The following is a 25,055-nucleotide window of genomic DNA, read 5'->3' on the forward strand; positions in this document are numbered from 1 at the left end:
AAGGTCTATATAAAAGAGACTTCAGATACAGTAATAGGGGGCCACTACTGTCTATATAAAAATCACCATGTCATAGGACCTTTAAGCATTTATAGCCTCTGCACTCATAATTTATAAGTTTAAGCTAAACGTTGTTGACACAAATCATGGTGACACCGGTTTCTGTCCTCCGGGCCAACTACAGGTGATCAAAAATATAAATTCAATATCTGACTGTTAAGTGTCTGTAACTTTACTGCCTTGCATATGGTGAGATTTGAACCTCACCCCCCTACAGCAGTACCCAGGAAGAATGTAAATGATGTCTCTGGTGGGGCGAATTATCAGCTGAATTTGCAGCTCCACTCAGCCGCTGGTTCCAGTGAGAAGGATACTCTCTCTGTACTCTACCTGCTCAGTGGCAGACAGACACATACAGACAGTCAGAGACTAGCTGGGGAACATAGAGGAGTATTTAGCAGCTACAGAGACAGTTTCCCTCAGGAGACTAAAAACAGCTAAAAAGTGAGAGAATATTAGACTGACATTCATCAGGTGGACAGACACAACCACAACAAATGAATAATTGTGACTGCTGCATATGGAAAAATGCAAGTGTTTGCTAAATAGTTCACCATATCAACGTATACGCTGATGATATGTCAGTGTTGTTTCTGTTGCCCCAAGTGGACAAAAGAAATTACTTATTCCCTCGGTGTTGCCCTTCTTCAAAAAAGTACACTTTAGAAAAAATAAGGACAAGTACATATTAAGCTAAGAGTTGTACCGAAATACTATTATGTCATTGCCAATCAGCAGCTCAACCAGAGAGGAACTAATGATCTAGTCACAAACTGTTTGCATTTTAAGTTTGAGGGGGTTAAGCTTATGGAGTGCCCTAGGAGTTCATCCTGGTGAGCATGAATGTGCTCAATGAATCTACCCATTTGATTTTATATGTGTAAAAGAAATTTTAAACTGTGAAGGACAGTGTGAGAAAAGAAAGAATATCAATACATGACCACAGCAGATCTGGTGAGCTTTTCTTAGGAAATCTTGTAGTGGACAACATTGGTTGGGGAAGGGCAACCAATAATGTCTTCAGGCTTCGATTTTCTTTGTCTCTGCCATCAATCCCCATGTTTCTGCTACAGCACTTCTACATTATTTGAACTCTTCTATACTATTTTACATACTGCTGTGCGTGGAAGAGTTCCCAGTGTTAGTGTGTCACTCTGCCAGACAGACTCATTAATCCATCACTGTTGGGCACATGACAGCTCTAACAAGGCTCTTACTCTCACTGTTTTACAACTTTATAACAGGCAGCCCGCTATAAAAACTTTCCCCAAACAGCCTGTCAGGAGTCCGCGGGGGGTTCAGTAAGGACATGAATTCAGTCAAACCGTTAGTAGTTCACTGAAACAGGCCGATCCATCACTCTGTGTCTACCATCTAACACCATGCTCTCTACCACAAACACACACACACACACACACACACACAGTGTGGGGAAGCTACTTCTCTAGAGAAAAGCTACGCAGAATTTTTTTTTAGGCTCATTTGTTTCATGTGTGGAATGAAGTAACTTTATGTGTCTGTTGTTGTAATACTCTTTTTGGCCACCAGAGGCTGAAGTGATCCACTCCCCTATGATCTATTCCAAAAAGGGGAAAGCATTGTTCTCATCCTGCTGAGTTTGTAATTCCTCCATGCTCTCTGAACAAGGTGTGTTAGCAGGTTATGCAACATTACTGTCACATCTTTCTTTTGGCTAAAAATTGTCATTTAATCTGCCATTACCTTGTGTTTAGAGTGCATGACATTCTTTAAATTTAAAATATAGTAAAGTCCACAAACGTCAAGGAGAGTCCAGTCAGAAAGCAAGGAACAAATCCCCTATACATAAAGGAAGTGACAGCTGCATAAAGCTTTGACTTCGTTTGATAATTATCCAACATTAAGTGAGGGTTAGTTTTGATGGTGTACCTTAATGAACTCTAACCAATAAGTCATTGGAAGGTAAAAAAAATGGAAAATGAAAATGTGAAAATGACAGCGCCAATGGTATGAATTGGAAAAATGGTTGTCAGTTGTTAATGTCGTGACAGTGTAAAAACATCAGGAAACCACTGTGAATTGTATCTTATGTGTTGCACAAAGTGTTGTATTGTGGGAAAAATTACGAAATAATACAATTTGTGTATTGGATCTCCTTCACAAAACTTAGCAGTCGTACAAACAAACCTTGTTACCAAAATGGATTTGAGTAGGGACAAAATACATTTGTAATCTTGATTACAGTACCTGTTTTGGATGGTTTCAGGGTTTTGGCTCCCACTTGGAACTCTACTCCCCAGAGTCCAAGCCTCTGTGAAGACTTGTGTTTGTCTGCTAAACTCACCTGAGAAACTTGTTGAGATCGCCATGCTTCATGTACTCAAAGACCATGATCAGAGGGTCTCCGTCCACACACACACCGTAGAACTTGACTATGTGTTCATGCTGCAGGTTGGTCAGCAACTCAGCCTCGCGCTGGAAATCCTTCCTGGCTGCGAGAGTAGGGTCCTTCAGAGTCTGTGGAGAGACAGGAAGACAGAGTGAGAGAGAGTTTTTTTATTTTATTTTATTCCTATTTTTAATCTTAAATGTATGTATTTCGAATTGAAGATACATGGGAATGGGTGGGAATGTATGGGTTTTTATTCTGTTTTAAAAAGCAAGAAAATTGTCAAGCCTGATTACCTTTGTTATTCCCAATACAGCCTGTCATAATTTATGAGGTATGAGCAATAAACCTACTTTGGAAGAAAAAAAAAGTACTGTTTATCTTTTAGTTTACTCAATGAATTGTATGTATTTCTTCTCACATTATTATTCTTGCTTTGGCAATACTATTATTTCTGACATTCATGCAAATAAACCAATTTGAATTGAATTGAATTGAATTGAGAGAACTGTTTTTTATTTTATTTCTTTACACAACCAATGCTGTATTTTATGTTTACATGTTTCTATAATTTCACAAAAATCTCTTTGAATAAAAAAGGCCAATAAAGAGAATTTGAAAACAATGTGATTTATCTGATTTACAGATCTCCTTCCCTTTTTGTTAATGAAAATCTTTTAAATCATGTCCAGCTGTTTATCAACCCAGCTGTGAAAGCTGATCCAGCAAACCCACCTTGAACTGAAGAGCAGACAAACAGGTGGCCCCTCAAACTGTTTTCACAGTGCACACAGTCTCCTTTTGCACATGCTCATCAACACAATGTCATTACCATGACAACAAGCTGACACTGTCAGTCGCTGACTTTAGTCTACCATATGTACCTGTACCAAGATAGCAACTGGCTACATGCTGCTCTATTGCCTCTGTTTTATACTGTGTGTAATGTGTTTCTTTTGTTGTTGTCTAGGGGCGGGCAATCTCAGAATCGGACCAATGACAGTGTAGCCTCTTAGCTCATTGGCCAATATTTTGAAAGTCCTCACATAGGTCAAGTCAGCAGATATCTACAGTAGTTTAATACTTCTTCTTCCGTGCACCGCAGAGAAATAAAAAACAATTGAACAAAATGTGAAATCTTTGCAGACGACCACCGATAAGTTCTCAGATTACATTTCTGCCAATGTGTTCCGCTTCTTTTGCTATCCACGTGGACTGTTTACCTGCATGCAACCAAAGCCCTCTCAAACATGATTGGTCGAAACTACTTGGACTATAAACGAAAACCAGAATGCTTCAGATCCTAAAACTCTGCTCCTGTTTACTCCAGATAAACCTTGACGTGCAGATATGTGTTGACAGAGGTTAGGGCATGTGTGCCCAGTCTCTAAGTGTCACTGAGCACAAGCATTTCATTGTCATTTTTATCACACATGACAATAAAGTTGAACTTGACATTTGAACAGTATGCATCTCTACAAATCCTACTATGACCACACTAAGACCCACCCTTCAATAGCAATCACACACTACAATTGGCCAGACATCCATGCTTCCATGTACGGGTCCTATCCCCTGTTCAATCGGTTATCCTAACCATAGCCACTCGAGGTCAATGCCTAACCCTAACCAATCAAGCTGGTATTGAAAAGTAGGTCTTAGTAGCAGGATTTGTAATTTAATAATAATACAGCAGTAATATGTTGTTCTTCAAGTGTTTTTGAAAGAGGAGTGAAGTTATGAAGAAAACACGGAGTTAACATCTGGCAACCATATCTTGTGTGTCTTGGTTTAGGCGGGTTACAGGTACGGACCAACAATGCCATCCTTCCACTATGATGCCATTTACACCGAGTCCCTTTAGGCGACTTGGGTGGATGGGATAGCTGGTGATGACCAAATGATACTGCAATCATTTCCAACTGGATTCCAGACCTACTGCTATCCTACTTCCCACCCCAAGGGTCTATGCTCCTCCCAAGTGAAACTACTTCAGTCAGAAGTCATTGACGACAGCCACAGTGTCCATGGTCAGTCCATGTGGTTCTGAGAAACAGGGTCCATCTGTCAATGGATACAGCCCCACAGAGGGACCCTGATCCGCTAGCGCCTTGATCTGATCCCCGATCAGTTAAAGCGCTGAGTGAACTATGGACTAAGGTGAATGCCTGTGAAGACCATAAAACATTTGTCGTGCCTGTACTTTATGAAAGTAATTCATTCATGTGTTAGCTTATGGATAGGTTTTAGCTAACCTTACTGTTGTAAATTAAATGTTGAAGGGTAGAAGTTCTTCTTCTGGGCGTTTCTGGACAGGTTCATGATCTATCTATCTGTTAAGTGTCTTGAGTGATTTGACACTATAAATAAAATTGAATTGAATTGATCTGATCAACAGAGATGCATAAATGTTTCTGAGCGTACATGGAAGAGTCTGTAATCCGAAATGGGGTTTGACCTAGACAGAAGACACACGGAAGGACCAGTGGTTCGGTGCCTCTGCTTTATTTCCACAGTTCAACCTAAAGTGATGTGCGGACACTCTATGACGGCATATCTGAAAGAACAAGACCATCATCCTTTGTGCAATAATGCCCCCAGCAGCCAGAGTAGAGTCGTTGGGTACAGTTGAGATCGGGGCAGCTTCAACGTGTGACCATTTAAAATACCGGCCCCCTCCCCTTTGCTCTTTTTAAATGTTGGATTTTTTCTATGTAGAGTGTTTACTTTGAAAGAACATGTCCATGAATGGCACTATATGGAATATAGTAATGTAAGTATTCCATTGATAGGACTGGTAGAGTCCAAAAACAGTATGTCCAGGTAACAGTAAAGTACGGCGTAGACACAAACATGTTTACTGCTGCCTTGTTTTCCTTGATCCACCTATATCCTTACCCTCCATGTGTTTTTCTCTTCATTATCCGTCTCTGATCCTCTCCACGAACACTACGCTGTGCTCTACTTTCTTTCAACAGAGAAAGATCCTCAGGTGCCAGAGCAGAGTCAAACAACCCATTCAGACAGGACAGACAATCAGACAGAGGACAGCAGACAACATATTCTTCTACTTCAGTAAATGACAATAATGAGTTGAAACACTTTGATTACTGTTAATAGCTCTAATAGCAGTAGAGCTGCCATGGTTCCATTCTCGTTAATCTCCGTCATCTATCTTCTCTTTCCCTCTCAGAGCCTGCTCACTACTCTACTGCTGATATAATTTGCAGAGTGTATGTAACACTGTAACCTTTGAAAATAGTTGATTATAAAAGAGACTTTAGATTTAATGGATCTGATGCAGAGATATCCCATTCAACATCATGTCGTGGGAGGTGCTAAGAGAGGACCTCTGTCATTAGACAGACTCTGAAGAGTGATTTAAAATTCTACATTTTGAAATTTCAGGAACACACATGTGGCCAAATAACCTTTTGAACCCATGGCAGCATCCCTTTATTTAAAGACACGGGACCTTTTCCCTGCGAGACCCCACAAATAACTGGATATGGACAGATAGGGACATTCTGGGCCTCAGTTCTTCTAATGTACTACTAGTGTGAGACCAATAAAAAAGGACATTTTTATGTATTTTGTCATTACTGTTTTTTCTTTCTCATGAAATAAATCTATTTCGCAATGTCCCCAACACCTTGCTCTGGGAGAGATAAACAGAGTAAATGTTGCCATTTTTAGCCTATATTTCCTAACCTTTGGGTGAATGATAACCATTAAAAGTCATGTTCCATTAGCTCATAGCAGTTTCTGTTTGCACTGTAACCATGGATACTAAACATAAAGATCATAACGCAATATTTAAAGTTACATATCTATGATTTCTGTCCTCAATAAACATGAGAGATATGGCTGAAAAGTGGAACTGATTCCAGCAGGATGTGGATTGCAACAAATTTGTGTGAGATTGGGTTCAAGTTAATTTGTTTTAGTAAGTTTTGAAATGAGGAATATTATGCGTGTCTGGAAAAAGTGACACAGAAAACACTCACTGTTACATTTGTGTTCTCACCGTCATTTTTTTCAACACATAATTATTCTGTCCTCCAAATGGATATAGTCAATGCATAATAATATCATATATTCATGATCAAAAGCACACTTCCAAAATATATCTCTATGTCCTATTCAGGAAAGGGAATCAAATGGGGAATATAAAATATGTCTGGTTTCTGTATTTATGTGTATGTCTGATAAGTCTGAAGCTGCTCCGTAGACAATGAATGGGAGACTGATACTGTACGGTTCTCAGTGTGAAGTAGATGCACCCACATACATACATACATTCATACGGTAACATAACCTCAAATAGGGCATTCCTGAAGGCTACACACCATGCTAACTGCAGAGAAAGTGGAGGGACTCTGCTTTCGCATAATAGTTTGCAGCAAGGACATGTAGCTGGCACTAATTACTGATTGAATTAGAGATGGGACTGGACTGCCCTTCATTGGTCTTTCAAAAGGAAATAACCTGTGGCACAATAATTATAAATACTAATTGACCTGTCATGCATCAACATACTGAGGAAATCATTTGCATAAAACATCAATGATCAATAATTAATGAAGCGATGACTTCCTGAACCCTTCTTGACAAACCAAAACAAGCACCCACTAGAATTTTTAAAATGAAAATGAAATGTTGTGGGCTGATTCATTTAGATTTACTATGACGTGACGAATCCAGGTTGAAAGCAGAAGGAAACAGGCTGCCATTTCTGTGAGGGCAACTCATTTGGTTACACGCAATAACATTCGGCCTCTCGAAGCACAGTTTTGCCTAAAATGTCCAGGTGATGCTGTTAAACCTACTACTGTTGCAAAAATGCTTGATTTTGGATACAGGAACAAAATCATTGAGATGTAGTACACCCAAAACCCCAGTACTAGTACTGGAAAACTACTGCGTGTGTGTATGTATTTCTTTGTGTGCGTGTCATCATCAAACACGATGGACAGCTGAGAGTGTGTGTGTGTGCCTCAGATAGGGCTGGTTGTATGAATGGCAACATATACAGTAGAATCATGTTGCAAAGGCCAATCAGTCGTGAAGGATTAAAAAGGCCGCAGCTGTAATCCCTCTATATCTTTAATGAGACACATATTTCTATTAATAGTGTCTGCTGTACAACATATGCTCTGTCTTCAACATATGGTATGCTATTAATCTAATATATGCCATGTTAGCCATATATTAGATTAACTGAGTGTTTATGTCATAAACTGGACTGATGGTTTTTAACTCCTGTTATGTCCTTTCATACATATTTTACATTTGTAGAACACATGTTTCACACTTTATCACAAGTTGTGTGTGTGAGTATACACCTACACGCTCCATACTTTCACATCCAATACAGGTGTAAAGACCTGATCTTTAAGATGCTCCTTAATTGAGAGAAACATGACTGAACAACATTTGTAATTTGTTTTTCCAAAGAAAAGTCATTGTTAAATATCACAGACAGGTTTCTGGCTGCAGGTTTCACATTTGGAGACAAGAGTCCAAGATGCTTCTGTAAGAAAGAGATGAATTATTTCTTTTTTTTGTTTACCTGGAGAGGGTTTGTGACATTCAGCATTCTATAACTTATAGACAGGATAAAAAATGTTTTTAATTGTAATCTCCACCAGTTTGAAAGGGACATAATTGTGTGTGTCATCTGTATAAAATTGGTACTTAATTTTTGTTTGTGTTTGTGTACGTATTTATGTATTTGTGTTATTCGTCCCAGTGTGGGCCAACAATGGAGCCTTGGGGAACACCAAAGGTCAAAGGAGCCAATAAGGAGGAGACTCCAATCGCTGCTGAGAGAGACCTGAAGATTTGAACCATTCAATTAAGTATACCTGATGTGAAACCATTTCTAAAGATGATCTAATAGATTGAGTGAACCACATTGTCAAATGCATAGCTCGATCCAGAATGAATTGAATTTGAACAATCACCAGCATCAGTTGTAAGTAAAAGGTTGTATAAGTGTTTTAAATGTATAGTCTGCATTTTCTCTTCATTTCTCAGGTGTTGATATTTAGCCAAGACATTTGACTTTCCGGATTTTCACAAGCGCTATGGCGTTAAGTGCAGCTTTACAAGTATTATTGACGTTTGTTGGTAATTCTTCTCAGGCGACCTCTGTCTGCTCTTATTTGGTGTCATGAACTCATGCCAAGTGAAGTGAACTGAGCATCCTTCTGTCGTGGTGCATCTGGACTTTAGCCAAACGTGTAGAACTGTGACAGCTGCTGCTGGCCTCTTCAGAGAGTATCATTACATTACAGTTCATTAACTCCAACTGCAAGTCCACCTCTACTCCCTTCACAATAACTAAAAAAGTAAGGTCCAACCACTCAGGGTTGCTCAGCTGTGAACGTTTTCTTTCAAAAAGAGGTCAATGTCAGATCTTAGAGAATAGAATTGCTCCAGAACTGTCCCACTACTAAGCCTGCACATATCTAAGTGGTAGATTACATCCCATCAATTTCTCAAAGGAAAGCCCGAAACTCCTGCTGATTTGGCGTTCTTTATTTGATGAGGTGCATAGTTTTCACAACTGTACTCATCACATGGAACAGACAAGACTGGACTCAGACATGACTCAGACGAAAACGTATATCTGTGAGCACACGTGTTCCATTAGCTAGATGCACTTCCTGGGGAACAGTGGAATTACAACATCCATGTCCACCCCTTAGGCCCAAAAGACTTTTTCCATTTTGGATTTGCTTAAGCATCATAGCTCTTGCGAAATGACCCGTCATACATTCAGGATTGTATATAATTGAATCATTGAGGTTAGCAGCGCGCTAAACAGAAAGAAGCTGGCTCGGCCACTCGCCACTGAGCAACTCTCAGAGGAATGAACGGGGCTCCACCTTCAACAATGCAACCAGATTTTAAAATCCATCCAAGATTTCCACACATTGCTTTCTCTGCTCCTCAGAAAAGTAGATGCCGTGTTTACAGACACGCACGCACACATGCATGCACATAAACACACACACAGACACACACACTCTTACCTTCACAGCGACCAGCATCTTGTCCTTGGTCGGGCTCAGGTTGTAACATTCTGCCAGGAAGACCTTGCCGAAGGCTCCTTCTCCGAGCTCTCTCTTCAGAATAATGTCCCTCCGTTTAATATGCTGAACATCTAAGAGGGACAGAGACACAGGGACTGAGTTAACATCCTGTAAAATCACTCTTTATGCTACCCCACAGCCACTAAAACAGTGGCCTAAATTCTTCTTGTACTTCTTCCTTAGGACACTGCTCATTTCAACCACATTTCAAATGAAAGTTCATTTTTTTGGAAAACCTTTCACCAAAGAAACAGAAAAGATCTTTGGATTACCTCCAGGAACCAGGACACTGTTTCTGGAAGGAGAGTTTGAATTTTATAAATGTCATTTTCTTTCTATGTTTAATTTCCACCACTAAATTCACCTGAAATGTATCGAGGTGGAAGCTGAAACCTCGGATCAAATCAGATAGAGTTGTCATGGTGTTATTTCAGTTAGCTTAATAGCTGGTTTGATTTGCATTGAGAGATGATCTTATGGAAAGTTCCCCATGCCTATCTCTAGGTAAGGTGAAGTGTGTGTGATGATGAGGGGCTGTTTTATTTCCAAAGGCTAAGGGAACTTTCTCAGGATGCATAGTACCCTGATCCATGAAATAACTGGCCTTTAAAAATAAAAATGTGCCTGCCTCCATGGAAATTTAACATAGGGGGGGTTTATGCGTATTCCATTCAATTTCAATTCAATTTTACTATAGTATCAATTCCTAACAAGAGTTATCTCGAGACACTTCACAGATAGAGTAGGTCTAGACCATAATACATAATTTACAAGAACCGGACAGTTCTAGTAGTTCCGTTCAAATCAAGCAACAGTGCGACAGTGGCGAGAAAAAACTTCCTTTTAGGAAAAAACCTGGGACAGACCCAGACCCAGGGTCTTGGTAGGCGGTGTCAGGCAACCGGTTGGGGTTAAACTGAAGAGTGGCAGTAACAGTCACAGAAAATATTAGTTTGTAGTAGAGCTTTTTCTTAGTAGTTAATGCCGTAGCAGGGCACTGTGCGGCATTACAAGGCATAGCCGGACGTAGCTGGGCACCGCACAGCGTAGCAGGACGTAACATTAAGGTTAACATTAAGGTAACATTAAGGCAACAATTAAGGTATTAAGATCAATTTCCAAAAGATGTTTTTTTATTCCTCTTTTTAATCAACTTTAGCATGGGGGTGTAAACTTTCTCAAGCCACTGTAAATTAGACTCAAACGTTTTCCATCCCTCAGAATGTATTCACACCTCTCACTGACTTATTTATCAGAACGTCTTCAGAAAATAATGTGACAGTGAAGCTAGAATATTAAGTTTACGTCTACGGTTATTCATGGCGTCCACAAAATTATAATATACAGTATCTCACATACTTATTTAAAATTGTATATTTATATTTTTGTATATATATATAAAATATTTTTGTTTTTGCCCCCATTTTTCATTTTTTAACCCTAACCTTAACACCAGATTCTGACCCTCCCAATACAGTAAAAATTGACATTTTAGAGGGGCCTTTTATTGTGGCCATCTTATAACAAAGGAGAAGTACTCACTTAGAAAGATTTAGAGGTATTTGTGAAGACTATTTGAAAGAAATAAGCCTTTTGTGTACATAGAAATATCTGCTCATAAAAATGAGGCCAAAATACAAAGTGTTGCAATTATTATTTTGTTCAGTGTATATAGATCACCAAAATCACTCAGCCAATAATTATCAAAAAGTGTGAAAAGTGATTCTATATTTCTCTGGATAAACAGTTGTCAGTCTGCTGAGTGAAATCAGAAAACATCCTTCAGTAGGCCAGAGAGGCCCAAACTGATGTTCCTGTAGTATTTCATAATGAGGTTAGACCTGTGCTTTGGGTGACACGTCCTCCTATAAGAACATTAAAAAGGTATTAATTAGTCTGCGTCTCAAGATGAACAACAAAGTGTATTCAGCTCAGGTCCCTGCAGGACACCAGCAGCAGCTTGTCTGATGAGTCTGGGGCCCAGAGGGATGGCTCATTTGGGCCATTTGTCACTTTTTGTACAACAAATTGTAAAGCTGTGAACCAGTTTGTCCTTGTTACATTTGGAGTAAGATCATTTAAATGACCCTGCAGGATGGATGGAGGACAGGGTTAATTACTGTACTTTACTGCCTGGCTTATGTAATGAAGTAATTGCCACCTCTAGGAGGGGCATTCAGGCTTCACAGCCCTCAGAAGCTTATATGAATAACTGCTGATGAAGAAGTGGGGCCGGGAATGCATAATGTTATAATATTTATCCTTAAGTGTTAATTTGCTGCATGTGCTACATCTAAAACTTTAATGCTTAGCTTTCAAATACACTTTCATTGATGGGTGGTGACTATTGGTCTTTAGAGAGGCTGTCAGTGGTTAACTGTTCCTTAACACCCCCCCCCCCCCCCACCCCCACAGACACATGTATGCTGTTAAGTGAACACAGATGTTAGCTAAGTGAAATAAAGCTTAAAGCTGTGACACATCTGCTTTGTGGCCCTCAGAGACTAAAATATCAAAGTGTTAAGAGTTACAACCAACACAATTATTAGTTTGGATAAATATGATGTCCCAACCCTTACACTTGAGTGGGATTGTTGAACGTCATCTGCTGCTCTAACAGCCTCAACTGGATAATTTTGTTCACTAATTCACAGCTGTTGGTGTTCAGCTCATTGATGAGTTCATCACCGAGTTGCAGATGTAACAGTGTAGGGGGTCAAGAATGGGACTGTCATCTTAAAATCCTTCTTTTCATAACAATGTTTTATCAAAAACTGAGGAGGACACGCTGTTGGACACTGTCCTCCTCTAAATAAATTAATAACATAACTGATTACACTGGTCGGACTCTGTTTCAAACTGATACCTCCGGTTCGGGCTGGTCCTCATCCTCAACACTTTTCAATAATCATCTGGATTCGAAGCAGCAAAGAGGTTTCAACCCTTAAAATATCCATTGAGAAATATGCTTAATAAATGAATATATCTTTCTTTTCCTTTCCTTTTGAACAAATTGAAAATATATGTACATACTGTACATATCCATGCACACATATTAACACATGCATACATACATACACACACACACACACACAAAGCTATAGATCTATATATAACTATATGTCTATATATCTGTATATCTATATATATATACTGTCTATATGTATTTATATATACATACACATACACACATAAATACATGTACATAAAGTATATACATACATACAAATATATGCATCAAAATGCATTAGTAGCATTACATAATAGGCCTAACTTTTTACCTGAGAATAACCATGGAAACCAGAAAATAGCAAATAGAATGCCCACCTTGTAGAGGGACCAAATACCTAATCAACAAACACAATTGAGTAAGTTATACTAAATGTTAAGCCGCCAACACATGATCTGCGTTTTTCTCTCTGAGCACTGCTAGGTAGGGCGCAGAGCAAAGCACAGAACGTCATCAAGGGTACCAAGAAAGCTATTTCCTGCTAGGTAACCACATGCTGTTATCTCATTGGTTGCGCTTGCAAAAGGTCCGAAGCAACTAGGCAACGTAAAGCGGAAAATCCGAGCGGTGCGCTAGTGGGCGGCACCGCGCTCCCCACAGGACATCAGTGAAACTGGAAATGGAAATGGGTTTTTGCCACCTATCATGTGTAGGCGGCTTTATGTTACGTAATATTGTACGTAATAATTTGAAAGTGTCCCAGCAGGGGACACTGTCCTGTTGTCTTAATTTCCTTTTCACAGAAAGGAGTTTGATTGTGTATGTGGTGCTCTGTGTCTCTGTGTCCGTCCTGTAAGACCGACTGAGCTCATTCAGGCCCAGCCTGCAAGGACCTGAGCCTCAGACTGCTTAAAGATTCAGCGCTGTGACAGAGAACTTTTAACAGTCTGCCAAAGTATTCCCAGCTGTAGCTTGTACTACTTGTACTGCACGTACTGCATTACAGCTATATTACGGCAGTGCTGTGTGCATGATGGCTTAATGGCTTTGGCACAGTGGGTGGAGGGGGGGCACACACAAGCAAGCAGGTAAATGTACAGGTACAGCAGCAAAGACACAAAAAGGAACATAGCCTTTCATTGTACACTCTCACATATATACACACACATACACACACACACACACACACACACACATGCAAGGTTAGCTGAATGAGTTGACCGTTCCGCCACTGGGTTGCAATTAGCCAGCCTGTAATGAGCTGTGGGATTCCCATCATGCACTCTGCTATAGGAAGGAGAGGACAGCAGAGCAAAATGAACATTTCCATCATTTCAAGTGGGGTCTTTAGTTCATTACAAGAACATTGGTATTGAATGGGAATTATATTATAAATACATGATGAACAACAGATGAAACCGAACGTGTGTGAGCACAGCTTTACAGCTTTCTTCTATACTGTGCAAACTGAAGGTCCATCTGAAATCCATATATGTTGGTATTACAAAACCAGAAAACATGAAGCTGATGTGTTAAAAACTTACAGCAGCAAGAAGACTGTTGGTGTGAAATAAAGCGTGGGGATTTTGAGCAAAACGAGGACGGTGCAGGACTTTATTTAAGAATGGAAATACATGATGCAGCATGATTGTTCCAGCTCCAAAACATGTTATGAAGTATTCTGATGCAATGCTTTTGTACACTTTACTAAGTAAGTAAGTTAAGTTTAAGCACCATTATTACCATGAATTCTCCATCTGTGACTAAAACTATAAATAAACCATATTTGTGTGTCAACTTACAGCCGTGAGGTTGAAGGTTTGACCCCCCCAGTTTCCCAGGAATCATGAGCATATTGTAGGATTTCTGTAATGCACGATTTACAATCAGTGTGCACTGGTGAAGAGAGTAAAGCTCGGGTGTAAATACTGTGCACTGTGTGGATAAAGCTTAAGAGTAACAGCATTGTGCTTCACTGACAGTAAGGAGAGATGTATGAATTGTAAAATAAATTAAAAGTAAAAACAAAAACATTTTAACTTTATTTTGTATTTTTGCATTATGGAATACATAGCATATTAGATTAAAAGTGTGAAATTGTATTGCCTCATGGATACAAGATTATATAACCATGTGAGAACTATGAAACCAACAAGCGGAATAACATGGGATATATGTGTGTATGTGTGTATGTGTATGTGTGTACGTGTGTGTGTACTAGTGAGTTGTGCACGAGCTCACATTTTGAAGATGATGGTGGTTGTATGATCACACATGAGAGAAAGCAACACAATAAACACACACACTCCAGTGGACATTTATAGCTGGTGATAATCACACAAGGTGACTCTTGTGATGGATCAGCATTGCCATTGGCAACAATAAATGTGTGTGTGGGTGTGGGTGTGGGTGTGAGTGTAGGTGTGTGTATTGCCTCCCAGGGGATTTGTTGAGACTCATGTGGCCGTAGAGGCAAAAAGGGATTTGGTTGCTGCTGCGGCAGAGTACTATCTGTGTTTAATGGAGACAGAGGGTGGGGAAACAGAGAGCGAGAGAGAGGGAGAGAGAGAGAGAGAAAAGGGGGGGGGGGGGCGCAGGTAGCTAACCTCAGTTGAAGAATGAGAGTAAAGGTTGGGTGAGATTTATAAGCTGGGCCACTGCCAAGGACTGAGCCTACATGGGACACTCTGTCCATGGGGCTTCTACAGAACTACACCGATATGGCTAAGACTCAGGTTGTTGTATAAATATATATACAAACATGTATGTACAAGATGTGTTGTTCGGTATGAGGGGTGGCATCACTGCAATGAGTTGGTTAATTCTCTGCTAGCAAATAATCTCCATGGTAGTATCATTAAAAACTCCTGGGTCACTTCTTCAAACCAGTTTCTAGGTTATTTTTTCGAATTATGGGTTATCTTTTCAGCAAGTTACCAATTTCTGGGTTATCTAATGTAACACAAAGTTTTCTTTTCTGAAATAAGGCGTACCGGCATAGCAAGCCACGTTACACGTACACGGTTATATGTCATGCAACTCGTGGGTTAAAAAGGGAACAACTAACTTCTGGGCTACGTGGTGGCCCAATGATTAGCACTGTTGCCTCACAGCAAAAAGGTTCTGGGTTTGAATCCATGATAGGGACACGGATTGGGTTCTTGTACTTGTATTTAACCCAGTCAAAAACAATAACCCAATTTTCTCGGTTGAACTAACCCGTAAATGAGTGTGTCCCTTTTTAACCCAGGTGTTTTTAGTGTGTGGTCCCATGTAGACGTCTGTACTTACAGGTGGCGGGTTTGTTGCAGTTGTGTCCATGTCTGAAGTACTGTGGGTTCTCTATGACGGGGATCCTGGTCATCCCAATCACCACGGCATCTGGCCCGCCATCCAGCGTACAGGGGCTCATAATCCCATGGTTGACATGGTGAAGGGGGCTGGCAGAGTCTTCTTCCCCACTAATCACTGCTACTGGTCCTAAAACGACAGAGCAACAGAGTGTTTAGGGCCATGAAGAGACGGAATGCATTGGGTAGGGAAGAAGTATAATAACAGTCAATCAGTTGCAATATTACCAGTTAGCAAACAAGCATCTGTCAGTGCATCTTGCTTTCTCTGATGCAGTCAGTGAGCCTGCAGACCTGCTGGGTAGTTAGGTCTCTATTCCATCAACCAGCCAGTCAACTAATCTGGATCATATTTAGATCTAGACCTTACATCTAGACTAGATGTTTGCATCATTATAAGATTTGAATCAGAATGCAACAACTGATCTATAGAGATCTAAAATGTTCCATTTTACATATTAAAACAACGAATTAGACCCTCCATGACAGTGAGTAGATTAATCCCCAAATGCAGGAGATGACTCTATGATGTTAGGACCTAAAGACCAACAACTGGTCCTAGATCCAATGATGAAAAGTTCTCATGTTCCAGGTCCAACTGTATTTCCTGACCAAGACACCGGAGAAAGCCATGTCTTTACGCCTTCTTGATATTCTGGAAAACAACATCATTGATGAACTCCAAACTGTTATTACTGCAGACGGCACTTGTCAAACTTGTGAGTTCATGTCACAGCTGACGTTAAAGGTGATTAGACTCAAGTGAGTGTGCTACAGCGACTTTATGTCAGTGTTCATTTCACACCACTGATCACAGCGGACAAGGCTTTGTTCAGTTGTGTTGATTTTAACAGTGACGGATGTCACGAGAGGGGTCAAAGAAAGTTTGACAAAGCTGAAAAATGATGGCATACAGGCAGAAAAAGGTTCATTTGGGGCAATTGGGGGACAGGGATTAGAGCTACAGGAGGCTTCCTAGTATAAAAAAGGATAATTACTCTTGTTATCTTGTCAACAAGAAGGAGGGCTAAAACGATGAATATCAGAATGGAGAAAATTTTAACGTCACCTCAGTGGTTTGAGATGCACCGAACTCACACACAAACACACACACACACACACACACACACCAAATGAATATATCTACACATGTAGAATATGTGTAGAACATTTGTTTACAAAAAAAAACGTTACAAACATGCCTCGGCCAGAAAACCAAAGGAAATGTCAAGAGTGACCAATTATACAGTCATATCTAGTCATTGATGTTATAATAACCAATAATACTTGATTTATTGTTCATAAGGCTCCTACTTTATTTAGTGATGAGTATAGATTATTAGAGGTTTATGGGCTTGATTTGGAAATCTACTCACACATGCAGGGCATCTCTGACTGTAATTACTATATGTAGTACCATGAGCTAACCTGTGTACCATGTTTTCGGTTGACGTGTTGTGCTCCGCGTGTTTATTAATCCTTAAAGTTGGCTTCTTGTTGAGATCTATATGTTTCAATGTCCTCCGCAGCTGTTATTGGTTCTTGGATCTGCTGCAGCCCTTGAATTGGGAAACATAACTATACGGGTGACTGTGGATCAGTGGTAGAGCAGTTGCTTGACAATTGGAAGGTTGGTGCTTTGATCCTTGGCGCTGCAGTCCCATGTTGAAGTGTCCTCGGGTAAGACACTGAACCCCGAGTTGGAGATGCTGCACCATCGGAGTGTATATGTGTGTGAGTGTGTATCTGATGAGCAGGTGGCACCTTGTACAGCAGCCTCGGGCACAGTGTATGAATATGTGTAAATGGTGAAGGGCTCCTGTACTCTGTAGAAGCGCTTTGAGGAGTCCATTTGCATTTTAGTGTCATTGTTGGATTGTGTAGAGTGTGCTGTATGTTTAAGAGTCCCACACACCAGTTGAGAACGACTGATGTTGAATTGTCAGGATTCTCTGCTGGAAGTGAGCACATCAGCCTGCAGTTAATACGACTGACCAGCCAACCTTCACAGCTGACAGGAAACAAGGACGCATTTGGTGTGTGTGTGTAGGGGGGGATGAGAGAGGACGAAAAGAAATAAAATACATGAACCTGTGAAAGAAAGAATAAAAGGATGACTTAGGGAATGAAATGAGGGAGGGTGACAGAATGAGCTCAGCAGCGAGGCGACACATGAAAAGAGAGCACCTATCAGGTTTATGATTCAATTATAGACTTTATACCTGCGAGTAGAGTCATATGCAGAGAGATTCCTTACCTTGAACCCCAAAATAGCAAAGTTTAAGTCTGCATTGACAACATCAACACACAATGAGTTAAAGGTGCTGTGGGTAGGATTGTGAAGATCCAGGATTTAGCCAAAGAATTTGAATCGACAACTTCTCAGTCCCTCCCCCTTTTCTGCTAAAGCCCAAACGGTCTCCTAAGCCCCTCCCCCCACAAAGAGGGTATGCCTGCGTGTGTTAGTCACAACTCAACTGTCTCAACTGTAACGGAGAGAGGGTCTGGGCAAGCTTCATTTGTAGCCAAAGGGGCGTCACCAATCCAATCCAATCCAATCCAATCCACTTTATTTATATAGCACAATTTGAACAAACACAAGGTTTCCAAAGTGCTGCATAAAAAGATAATACAGAACAAATAGATAACACAATAAAAGCACAAGTCACCAAAGGATGCCGTTCAAATGCCTCTGGACGCAATCGGATAGTCCTTCCACCAATCACACCAAAAATCCAGGTGACTTAGCAAAAACAGCAGCATCATCAGGTTGCTGTGCTTCGGTGGGTCATTTGGAATGGAAACAAAAAGCTGTCATCGTCATTGTGTAAAGCCCGCCTCAACGGTTAGGATTGGTGCCTTGAATTGGATAAATTGGAAATGAATGGGCTCTTGGCGGGACTGACTTGAAGAGCAAATTCTCAAGTTCGTCAGTGTTTTCCCAAGCTACTTATTTGCTATATTTTGGCAAGAATTAGCTCCAACTTGTCACTCCTGGTACAAATGTGTGTGTAGCCTACAGATGATAACGAGATGCAGCCTGTGTGTTAGTGAGGTTTGGAGCTGTCAGCAGGTCTATTATCATTTTATTAGATGTATTAAGTGTACCACTGTTTGTTATTGAACATAATGATATAAATATGCAAGCTTGCATTTTCCTGTTTTTTAGGTACCAGCTCAAGCTTGCAGCAGCTTTTTCCTCTGCAGGGACTCTCAGTTCTGGACGCTGTAGAACACTCGCAAGAACGTGAGTATTGACGGACATGTTGGCTGCTTCAGGGCTCACACTCTGACCTTTGTCAGTAACTGCACAACATATGCTAATATTTTGGCCATGTGTCAGGCAAGCTGACATGTAGGCTGAACGGCCAGCTGGTAATGGATGAGAAAGGACACAGTGAGTGACAGCGGGACATGGGGGAATAGAGAGGGGCACAAGATAAAGGGTGTCAAAAAGCTAGATTTCAGGAGCTCAAGGTCAGAGGTTGAGTGATGTTACTGGACCAATGGGCAGCCAGATGGAAGTCAACATAAACCCTTCAGTAGTCTGATAGCCAGCATATATGGAGCTGGCCTTGGATTTCAGACCCAAAAGTTCCCTTAACCACTGGATGCATTAAAGGCTTTTGCTTGTGTAATAACCAATAAAGACTGAGCACACATTGTGCTGAACTGTTGCTCACCTTTTCTGACATGTGTCCGTGTTTTATTTCATGCTCATAATAAAAGAAAAGCATTTCTTTAAAATAGAGGTCTTTGATGAACACTGAACCACAATATATGGACAAGTTAATCATTTAATGCAACAGTGGGGCATGATCATTTCAACATTACTTAAACACTGTGGAAACACAACCCACTGCGAGTCAAGTGCAGATTTGATTTGTACATGCTCACATTTAAACGGTTTACAGCATAACATGTCAAACTGAAATTTGTAAAAATCCATGAAGTAATATAGTTTAGCCTCATTACAAACAATAACAGAGGATGGGAGTAATTTTAAAAACATTATAGCTTCTATGGTTTGATTGCTAACGTTAGCTCAAAACGCCATTCCAGTGACGGTCTTTGTTGTGTCTGATGCTAACTTGTAGCCAGCAGCAAACCAACTTCGTTAAATAGGTACATTTTTACTGTATTGACAAGTCTCTCATTAGCATCTTGTAGGCTACTTATCACAAAGTGACGCATCAACGACTCAAATCTGGACTGGACTCACATCGGGGAGGAACATATCTAAATGTGTGTGTGTCTGAAAGAAAATGACACAATTATGTGAGAGTGCAACCACGATGTAGTGACGCAGTAAGCACTGAAAATGGAACTCTTCAAGAGCATCTGTACCCTATTACTTGTAATTTTACTGGAACACAGAGACCTTAATGGCTAATAGGACCTACCAGGGAATCCACTTGTAGAATAAACAAGATGCCCCTAGGTTATGGTGATTCATGCTTTAGTTTACAACACAACCCCCCTCCCAAAAAAACTGGCCACTCTCCGAAGGAGGACCAGCTGCCACTACTACATTTCAAAAACACATCCTCAATCAGAAGGTGTCACACCTAAACTTGCTCCCACTAAGATAGCAGTCCAGGAATACACACATGGATACACAGGGGACGGCTGAGTGTGTAAATTGATAGCACATAAATTATGGTTTACTTCACCTTTCACATCTGCAAGAGTCCCTGGAGTTGCGAGGCCTGGGCTCCAAGCAGACTCACAACCTCTCTTAGTCTTTATTCTCTCTGTCTAACCCCCTTCACTCAACCTACCTCTCTCCCTCTCCCTCTCTTTACCTCCCTGTCCCTGTCTGCACTCAAGCTATTTCTCATCTTCCTCCCTATGCTACGTGTCTTCTCCTTGTGTCGCTCTATCTCGGTGATGTTAAGCGATAGAGGCAGCCGGAGCGTTCTCAACTCAGAGCCCTGAGCTCCAACATGCCCCACACCCAACCCTGCTCTCTCTTCCTCTCTCTCCCTTTTGTAATTGGTTTGCTGCTCAGGGCACTGGGTTTCCTCTCTGGGGGGGGGGGGGTTGGAAGCAGGAGGCACACGTCACAGAGGCTGACAGCCGAGCTGTGCCATGTAGACAGACGAGAGAAAACAACAAACCTGAAGCGATTACACTGCCTAGGTGGTGATGACTGCCTCCCGCACTGAACGACTGACAGCATCAAGTTCACCGAATGCTTCGTGTTGCTTTAGATACCAGCCATGTGTGTGTCCATGCAACAGTTTTTCTGCTGAGGCTGAAAACTCGGTGTGGGTGAAAATGGAAGACAATGGAAACAGATGGAGTGAATAAATGATGGCGTACACGAAGAGCTTTAAACATGAGATGCGTGAGGAGAAGACTAACCTTCCTCTCATCATTTCACCATCGACTGGAGAATCAGCTCCACCAACTGTCCATGTCCATCAACCAATAAAATTATATTCACAGAACAGGTGGTGGATGGAAACAAGCATTCATTCAGCTGATGTAACTCCAAACTGTCTGCAAGCTTCTCCTGACAATACGGTGATTTGTCAAATATGCAACAGTAAGTCGCATTGTTATGACACAATTGTTAGCCTATTTAAAAGAAAAAGAAATATACATATCTTTCTTTAGAAATATACAACGGACAAATAGAGTCTTGAAACGTTAAAGATGTAAAGTTATTTGCTGTCAAAGTGGCGCTAAAATGAATGGGAGTCAATGGGATGCTAACTGAAAAATGGCTTTCTGAAAACATTTTAATACAAATAGACCATACAGTTGCTGAATCTGTCTTCATTATAGATCAACAAAGTTTAATTTCAGTCAGATTTGAGTGGCGTTACTCACGCTCATCCCGCTCTTCATTTCCGAGTTAGCACTCCACCAATTAATGTTCCCGCCTTCTGATACAACATGTCAAATTAAACCGAAACTAAAGCTGATTGTTCCTCCGACTGACGACCGCACGGAACACACCAAACACACCAAACACACTCGAGTCACCGACCTCGCCGGACTGTCCGACGGACGATAGTTGAGTTGGTGAGTCAGCGCCTTATGAGTACAGGGTTATCACACGCAGTCTGCAACCACAGGATTCCAACGACACCTCTGCAGATTTCCCCCAGATTTAAAAAGAAAAAAAATTACTGAATAAAAGTCTGAATATTAACACACTTCCTCCTCTGCTGAATTCAATAAAAACAAGCTTGTGTTTGGGTGTGCTGATAAGATGCCGAAACGAGTTTAACATTACTTTAGGTAACAGTCTGAAGTACACAGTTGAATCGCACTCTAACTGATTTACCAGGAAGGTGCACTGGCACATATTTGATTGGCCAGCGCTTTAACTTTCCATTGTATTTTTTGCCTGAGCTTTTCTGTGCTGGTTTTCCCACTGTGCAAACCCGATGGTCTGATTAAAATGAATGATGGGGCTGTGCATGGACCGCCTCAGGCCAGGCAACATTAGCTCTGCTATGTGTTCTCACACATTAAGAAAACACTTCCAGGACTTTTGCAAACATTTAGAGACAACTGTGTTCCTGATGTGAAAGAGAAGCAGTTAGATGAGGCAGAATAATTGAATGAACTGAATTTGAATTTGAATTTGAACCACTACCTGCCTGATATACCCAGTGGACCTTTACATTCTATATATTTCACTTGATGTTTTAATGTCATTAATAGTTCCTGTCAAACTGTGCATTTTCATAATAACCAAATAGTCTGCATGGAGTCCCTCTTTAGTTTGTGGATCTATTAAACTAGGTTAAATAGGTTAGGTAATAGGTTTAATTTCACCAATTAAACATCGTTGCCAGTACAGGGAGGAAAGGTGATTCCTGTCCAAAAAACGTTATACTTAGAAGTACTTAACTTTTGTTCTCTGACAGAATAAGAGGAAACGTTACTACAAAATGTCCACTGAATGCAGGCTTCCATCCATACTGATGTTACAGTCTGAGTTCAGGCCCATTCAGACATGAAAGCTTCCCATGTTTCATCTTTTCTATCCGTGCTATGAAGTTCTCATTTGAATCCATGTGAGACACTGCGCAGCCCCCCGCCACACACACACACACACACACACACACAAACACAAAGCAGGAATTACAGTGAACAAACTGTGGCCTTCAGCTCCTCTTTTACCTTGATCGTACCTTTCATCTCCAGCTTCCCTTCTAAATGATGAGGATTTGAGAAGTGAAATCAATGAGCGACGAATTCTCTCGCTCTGATTCATCTCCGCACGCTGTTTCATGTCGATGAAACCGAGTGGTTTTGGCACTCTGTGCCTGCTGTGTTCCAATGGAACAATTCAAATAATTGTGTTGATTCAACCTGCTTACATTGAGCCAAAACCGAGACACCTGGTGTCATGGCTGAGCAACCGCACCATAACTGTACCAATGTCACATCATAACAGGGATTTGTAAGTTTGTGAAAGTGAAGACAAATGATGTCATTCTAACGGGTAGCTACACATGACATATTGTTCCGAGATGTTGCTCTCTGTCTATATAAACATTCACTAATACCTACAAAGTTAACTGCTCTGTGTCTTTATTTACACTGCTGAGTGGGCAATTGACAGCCAGTCAATCAATCATTCAATCAATTAATCAATTAATCAATCAAATAATCAATTTATATTCGTCGCAAGAAATCATCAGACTCAGACAGAGCAAAGACAGACAGAGACTGACACAGAGAGACAGACAGAGACCGACAGAGACAGACAGAGACAGCCCCAGAGAGACAAACAGAGGCCGACACAGAGAGAAAGACAGAGACAGACCCAGAGAGACAGACAGAGAAGGACAGAGAGACAGACAGAGAGAGAGACCCAGAGAGACAGACAGAGACAGACAGAAACCGACACAGAGAGACAGACAGAAACCAACAGAGAGAGAAAGAGAGAGACAGACAGAGACCGACCCAGAGAGACAGACAGAGACTGACACAGAGAGACAGACAGAAACCGACACACAAAGACTGACAGAGACAGACACAGAGAGACAGACAGAGACAGACCCAGAGAGACTGACAGAGACGGGTTATTATCATTCATGGTTTGGCAATGTTGTTATTTCTGACATGCATGCCAATAAAGCTATTTGAATTTGACAGACACAAAGAGACAGACAGAGACAGAGATAGAAAGACAGAAAGACAGGATACAGAAAGAGACATTGACAGAGACAGGACTTCCAGGTATGTCTTCATAAATCATGGTGCGTTGGATTAGAAAGCAAAATGTATATGCCACATTCTGATTTAATTTTCTTAATAGCACTAAAAAGACAGGAACATGTTTTCTTGATAAACAAGTGAAGGAATAAATAGTGACAGAAATGCATTATTGGTAAAAAATAATAGAAAAGTGACATTTGCAGCAAAAACATGTGTGAGATATGTGCCCACTTCATCCTCTGAGACATGGATATGGATTATTAAAGACTGCGTACTGCTGACCAAACCCAACTCCAGGGCTCACTCACTGCTTTGGTGAATATAAAAGGTCATTTTTCACTTTCATGTGTGTACATTTTAAAGGAAATTGCAAATTGCATTTCATTTTCTACATACATTCATACATAAAGCAGCATTCTGATGTGTCCAAAGGGTAGAAAAAGAATTCCAATCAGGGAAAATGTCCAATTTATTGACATAATCTCTCCCTTTTCCTGCTTCAAACCCAATCAGCTGACTGAGGGCATTCATCCAATCCCATTTGGCCAAGGCCTCTGTGACCCAATCACTTTGTTGCAGTGAAACATTCAAAGGGTTTCTTGCTCTGCTGCGGTCGGTGTGTGATTGATGTGACCCCTCCCATCACCTCTGGCTTCATCACAGCCAGCGCCCAGTGTCCTTCCCCTGAGCTCCACACCCGATCCTCTCTTCATCCTCTCACCCCTGCCAACAGAATCCATCTGGGGCACATTCCAGACACCACTCCCCCCTTGAAAGACTGAAGCCACCAAAGACTCTGCTCATATTTCTTCAACTTTACTAATGTGTATCATGTCAAATACATTAATTGAATTACTCTTTTCTAAGTCCCTCCTGGTTGAAGAACTTTTGCGTTTGGAGTTGATCCATTGCAGAGTCTACAGGAAACGTCCACTAGCAACCTGCAGGAGCGTCCACCTGAGTCAAAGGTAACTTCTGACAGTAGTTGGGAGTCCTGACTGTTTCAGCTTGGTTAGTGCTTCGGTCCCAACACATAGAAG

General features: G+C 40.9%; 1 protein-coding gene across 2 annotated transcripts in view; it reads right to left on the reverse strand.

The window, feature by feature from the left end:
- ntrk3a (neurotrophic tyrosine kinase, receptor, type 3a) overlaps positions 1-25,055 on the reverse strand; it is a 128,165-nt gene that overhangs the window by 13,591 nt on the left and 89,519 nt on the right. For both annotated transcript variants that reach the window (XR_004657649.1, XM_034879274.1), the window contains exons 13-15: positions 15,770-15,958; positions 9,469-9,599; positions 2,384-2,556 (exon numbers count right to left, since the gene is read on the reverse strand). Coding sequence is in view for 1 of the 2 variants with exons in the window: in XM_034879274.1 (XP_034735165.1) it covers positions 2,384-2,556; positions 9,469-9,599; positions 15,770-15,958 (493 nt within the window). In the remaining variant the exon portion in view is untranslated. The remainder of the gene's footprint in view (positions 1-2,383; positions 2,557-9,468; positions 9,600-15,769; positions 15,959-25,055) is intronic.

The sequence above is a fragment of the Etheostoma cragini genome, chromosome 8 (genome assembly GCF_013103735.1).
Source record: "Etheostoma cragini isolate CJK2018 chromosome 8, CSU_Ecrag_1.0, whole genome shotgun sequence".
Taxonomy (NCBI): Eukaryota; Metazoa; Chordata; class Actinopteri; order Perciformes; family Percidae; genus Etheostoma; species Etheostoma cragini.